General features: G+C 33.6%; 1 protein-coding gene across 1 annotated transcript in view; it reads left to right on the top strand.

Annotated features, from left to right (window-relative positions):
* Positions 1–642: 642 nt before the first annotated feature.
* Positions 643–6,169, top strand: part of LOC110028120 (cyclin-C1-1-like) — a 23,518-nt gene continuing 17,991 nt past the window's right edge. The window contains exons 1-6 of the mRNA XM_020729849.1: positions 643–753; positions 850–956; positions 1,557–1,596; positions 2,517–2,561; positions 2,829–2,947; positions 3,054–3,168. Of these exons, the coding sequence (XP_020585508.1) occupies positions 722–753; positions 850–956; positions 1,557–1,596; positions 2,517–2,561; positions 2,829–2,947; positions 3,054–3,168 (458 nt within the window). The 5' untranslated portion in view covers positions 643–721. The remainder of the gene's footprint in view (positions 754–849; positions 957–1,556; positions 1,597–2,516; positions 2,562–2,828; positions 2,948–3,053; positions 3,169–6,169) is intronic.

A 6,169-nucleotide genomic window follows, 5' to 3' on the forward strand; every position in this document is an offset into this window, starting at 1 on the left:
TTTGTCCTTCGAAGGCATTCAATTTTACTGTAAATTTGCTGAAATTGAGACTTGGATAATCTTAAATTTTTATTTTGAAAGTTATTTTATTCAATTGAAAGTCGTGTCATGCAAAATAAATTTTGTTAGTTTTTTTTTTCGGAAAATTTAAATACATTATTTATATATCTAACAACTAAACTTCAATTTCTACATTTATGTCATCATATCTATACATGAAAATTTATATTTCATTTTTTAACGTTAAAATAGTGATATTTTTTATATGATGATGTTTTTGGGCGGCATAAATGTCAAAAGTAAAATTTTTAGACGTTAAATATAAAAATACATATGAATTGATTGTTATATGTATATGTGTGTGTGTGTGTGTGTGAGCGCGCGCCGCTAACATTGGTTTGTTGGTGGCGGGATTACTGTATGTCCCCTTAAGTTAAGGGTTCGATCCTACAGTGAAGCAGAGCCCTAGAATTTTAGGCACTTGATATGAATTCTCTATCATGGGGCCAAAAAATGCATGAAAAATCGATATTTAGGCTTCTCAATGCCAAAATAAGAAAAGAAAAATGTTAAAATTCTATGCTTTTAAACTTATTAAGAAATAACTTGCAAATAAATATTTACCTTTCGTGTTTATAAGAATTTCTGCCACTTTCCATCTCTATTTGGCAAATTCGATTTGTCCTTTCGCCTGACGATTCGCTCTGCGGAGCCAAACGCAATGGCGGCGAACTTCTGGACCTCTTCTCATCAGTAACCCTTCTTCGTCCTCGTCTTCCATTGCTATTTCTGCTGGACCAAAATATCTCTTAATTTCAGAACTTACCTGCCCTTCTTTGGCCATGGCAGCAAGCAGCTTGTTGAGCAGGACAAGATCGACGTGGTGCACCCGATCGACAAGGAAAGGGGTCTTACTCTGGAGGAGTTCAAGCTTATCAAGATCCATATGACGAACCGTAAGCCCTCTTCCTGCCGCCAAGAAGCTTTATGTCTCTAGGGTTTTTGTTCCAAACACTGAAGGCTTCTATTTTAGAATCTGACCAATTTCCCTGCTTTATTAATGTTCACGTAATTAGATTAGGCTCGTAAATATGTTGATGTTTTATCGGCAGTATTATGATCTTTAGCTGCCCTTTTTAAGCTCGGAACATTGCAGTTTACAATTCTTATGTTTACTCTAAATTTTGTTGCAATAGAAGGAAGAATCAAATTGCTTCAACTCATTTTGCGACACTTGATACGTCAAATTTATAGTTTTCCTGTTTACCTTCTTCATATGGTTGAAGGCAGCTAACAAGTGAAACTGTCATTTTTTATACGCTACCTTGATGTTTTAAATTTTGTTTCTAAAAAAGTATGACTGTCAACTTAATTCATTTGTATTTATTCTTCAGCCATAACTTTAAAAAGTGGTCTCATTAGTTGGGACCAAACTTTTTGCCTTAACAAATACAAATTCATCTTGGACTTTGTTCGTATAGAACTTCATTTTTTTCCTTTATTGTGAAGAGATGTTTATGCGATTTATTATTGAATTTCTTTGAACATTTTTACAGATATATGGAGACTTGCTCAACAAGTGAAAGTGAGGCAAAGGTTTGAGTTTTTTCTGCTTTTGGTGTTGTTTACCTGCTCAAGTTTTGTGATACGATCACTGCTGAAGTTCCCTGAAGTTTGTAAAGTTAAGGCTTTTTGTCATTTACCTGTTTACAGTCCAAGCACTGGCTTCTCCTTTTTTTTGTTGTATTATACCAAGTTAAGTGGGAGAATGCCATTTATGACAAGTAGTTCTTTCACTTACTGCAATATGTTGCAATTAGTTATATGAATATGATGCGATTATGGGCTTGGTTGGGCACATGCTATAGTTTATGTCAGTGTCTCAGTCTGGCAAGCATATTTGGTTATTTGGACCTTGTTTAATGTTCACCGTTTATCTCATCTGCAAATATTTGTTCCATTGGATGCGGTTCATGCATAATATGTAGTTGTTAATGTGGAGAATTTATTATCATTTTTAGCTCTGCTGACATTTATCATGAATGAACAGAAAATGAAAATTTGTAAAACTCACTAGCTGGAATAAGGATGATGATAATGATCGATAAAAAGCATTAATTTTCAATTTATGGAAATACTTTGGCTTTTTGTATATGGGCGGAGCAATTTTGAAGATGAATGATCTCTGCTTCTATAGATCTATATCCAGGTTATAAATTTAATATTTAGTGCATCTCAACTGCTTCCTTAAGCATCTTTGTTTGTTAAGCAGAACCAATACCACAAATGGAAATTAAGTCAGAGTGAGGCATTACATGCTTTTAATGTTTAAATTTCAATGCAAGTTGTTTGCTTGCAAGTTTCCTTATAAAATGTTTTAAATTTCTTATAAAATTTAAGTTTTTGAGTTTATGGTTTAGATATGATGTCATCACGTATTAACATATTTGGGTGGAGTGAAAGATTTCATTTCATTTTATTTTCATTCATATCTTATTCATTCATCTATCTTTCAGGGTTATAGCCACAGCAGTTACTTATTTTAGACGTGTATATACAAGGTATGTTCTAATTTACTTAGCTTTCGGTTTAGACATAGTATTTTCATTGTTTAGGCTAAAAATTGAGTAGGCCTAGCAGTCTAACTTCTGGTACTTATATTGTCTTTTCAGTATGTTTATGAACATAATTATATTCAATCTTGTTGTTAGTTGATTTTAACTGTTTTCGGAATATTTTTTTCACTCTAAATTTATGATTAATTGATCGGTTATCTGGAGATCCTCTTGCAACTCTTACATTTTGTCATTTTCATTTTTTTTTTACAGAAAAAGCTTGACTGAGTATGATCCTCGGTTTGTTGCTCCAACTTGCTTGTACTTGGCATCAAAAGCAGAGGAAAGCACTGTGCAGGCTCGAATGCTAGTTTTTTACATTAAAAAAATGTGTATGTTTTCTTTTTTCCTTCCATGCATATATCTTAATAACTACAATTTTCTTGCATTCCTCAACACTTTTATTTTCTTTCTGGAGCTAATTTTGTTTCATAATAGGTACTGATGAGAAGTACCGTTGTGAAATCAAAGATATTCTTGAGATGGAAATGAAATTGCTCGAAGCCCTTGACTATTATTTGGTTGTTTTTCATCCTTATCGTCCATTACTTCAGTAAGTTTTTGCAACACATTTTTTAAAGTGCATTTACCTTAATGTTTTAGCACGAACTTTAATTATCTTGTAGAAATTTTTATGGTTATTGATTTTATTTCGCTGCTTGCCACTGTATTATTGAGGAGCCACCAACCTAAAATTTGAGTTCAATTTTCAATCAACTCAGAAACAGCATTTTGTTTTCAGTGTTAAGGCTTAGTCTTTCTGAACTACTTTCATATCAAAATATATTTTCCCTATAATAAATATTAGTCTTTATATGCTTGATTTTTGGTCCAAATGGCTTAGCCTGGTATCCGCACAAATTTCTACAAACCATTAGAATGAAGTCCTTGGTATATTTCTTTTCATTGAATTTAGTATCAAATAAAAGGCTCAGAGGCTCAACATCAGTGACATTGAAGCAGAGCTATGTGGGGGGCTGCTTTAACGATGGGAAGGCATGAAGCAGATTTAGTTTTGTGGGTTGAAGCAGTTGGGGTGCAATGGTGGTGAGCTGTGATTGTGTCAAGAGCAGATTGCTTAGAGTAGGAGTATATATGATTAGTGGTCATGCGGCAATGTCAGACTACAGGGTTGTTGGGCTGGGGGCACAGAAGGCTAAAGTGAGCAGTGCTAACGAGAAAAGTTGTGTTCAACATTGCAAGGGCTTATGAAACACAAGATTTAAAATTGCCCAATCGACGTTGAGTTTTTTTTTTTTTTTTGGTATGATGAGGTTGTAACCTCATAATCAAACCAATGAACAAATAAAAACTGTGAAATACTAAGCAACATACTAACATCAAAGTAAGATCATAATAAGTCAAGGTAAGGTGATAAAAATGTCCTTCCCATTCCTAATTCAACATAAACAAGCAGTCTAGTCACTAAGATCATATTTTATGAATTTAAAAGGCTTCCTTGCTCTCCACATTTGATAGTCTTTATTAAAATCATCATCATGGTTAATTATTCTGTCCTCCCTCATCCACATATGTGTCATGATCATCTCAATCTTTTTCATCTTTGATTTCAACATTTTTTGTCTTTTCTAATAAGAGCATCAATGAAATTTTGAGAAAATGACTATATTGATGATTAGAATTTCAATTACATATGGTTTTATGCTAACTTTTTATTACAGTTTTACTGATTTGTTTTTATACTAAAGTTTGTTACTAACCATTTTTCACAATAGTTGCATTTCAAACAAACACAGCTCTTTTTGTTCTCCTCAATTTTCACTTGAACAATGTATCTTCATGCTAGAGTTTTTTTTCCATTGAGATTTAATGAGAACTGTAAAGCAAAGCTTTCTTTTTTTCTTAATATATATATATATATATATATATATATTTTGTTTAATAATTGTTCTAAGTATTAGGTATACACGCGCACACACACACACATCCAATCTCTATAGATTAAGAATATTTCTAATAGAGAGAAGAAAGATACCCTTCTTGCTCCTCAATACCTTAATCCTCAAGAAGTACTTTAAGGAACTCAGATCTTTAGTGTTGAATTGATTTTGAAGAAATAATTTCAATGATATGATTCTCTGCACATCGTTTCTAGTAATAGTAATGCCATCAATATAAACCACCAACAGAATGATATCAGAAACAAATTGTTTGTAGAATACAGTATGATCAGTTTTACTTTTCTGCATCCTAAACTCTTCTATTGATAGGCTAAATCTTCCAAACCTTGCTTGAGGATTTTGCTTCAATCCATATAATGATTTCGAAGATGACATATTTTCCCAGACTCTTTCTGAGCAACAATCCCAAAAGGATGCTCCATGTATATCTTTTTTAAAGACACCATGTAGAAAGATATTCTTTACATCAAGCTGGTGATGGGGCTAATTATTCATTGCAGCTAAGGACAAAAAGAAATGAACCAATGTCAACTTAGCTACCAGAGAGAACGTGTACAAGTAGTCAATCCCATGAGCATAACTCCTAGGAACCAATCGAGCTTTAAGAAACTACAGATTCATCATAATGAAACTTAACTTCAAAGACCCATTTGCAGCCAACAACCTTCTTACCAGAAGTTATTTCAGTTACTTCCCAAGTTCTATTTTCACTCAAGGCAGTCATTTCAATAAGCATTGTTGACTGCCACCCAAAATGGGATAGGGCTTACTAAACAGATCTCGATACCTTAATAAAGTCAAAAGAGGCAATAAATAAACAAGAGGTAGAAGATATCTGGTTATAGATTACACAAGGAAATAGGATATGCACATTGATGTTACCTCTTCGAAGAATAATATGTACATCAAGTTCATTAAGAGGAGGATACACTTAATAAGATATCACTGTTGGACTAGGATAAGGGGGATGAGATTTTCTTAAGTAAGCATTAGTTGAGGCGCTGGTGGTGGAGGCGGAGCTGGAATAGGATCTGAATTGATGATCTGTACATTAACAATTCATCAAACTCTTAGGAAGATGCAGGTGCCAACGAGTCACTAAAGAATGTGATTTTTTTATGAAATGTGACATCAACAGAGATAATGTATCTGTTTAGGAGGAAAACTATTGATACCCGTTTTGCAAACGAGAGTATCTTAGAAAGATACATCTTAATGAGTTAGAGTCTAGTTTAGAGACCAATGAGTATCACGAACAAAATAAGTTCACCAAAATATACGTGGTTCAACAAGAAAGAGACATTTGGTTAAAAATAAGATTTGGTAGGGTATCTTTGCTCCATAAAATAATATAAAACATCCAATCGATAAAAAAACATGTAATAGAACCTACATCAACCTAGAATTGTTTGAGTACATATTTTGAAACAAAAGAGCTCTAGTTGTCTCAAGAAGGTATATATTTATTCGTCAACTATATTTTGGGATGGAATATCGACACAAAATGGCTGTTGAACAACGTTTTAAAAGACATATTTAGGTCGCGCCCCTTGGCGAGGCGTGAGCCGTTTCACCCCAGGCCCATGAGGGGGGCGCAATCCTCACGAGACTTATGCCCCACGAGCTTAGTTT

The sequence above is a fragment of the Phalaenopsis equestris genome, unplaced genomic scaffold (assembly GCF_001263595.1).
Source record: "Phalaenopsis equestris unplaced genomic scaffold, ASM126359v1 Scaffold000489, whole genome shotgun sequence".
NCBI classification, from domain to species: Eukaryota; Viridiplantae; Streptophyta; class Magnoliopsida; order Asparagales; family Orchidaceae; genus Phalaenopsis; species Phalaenopsis equestris.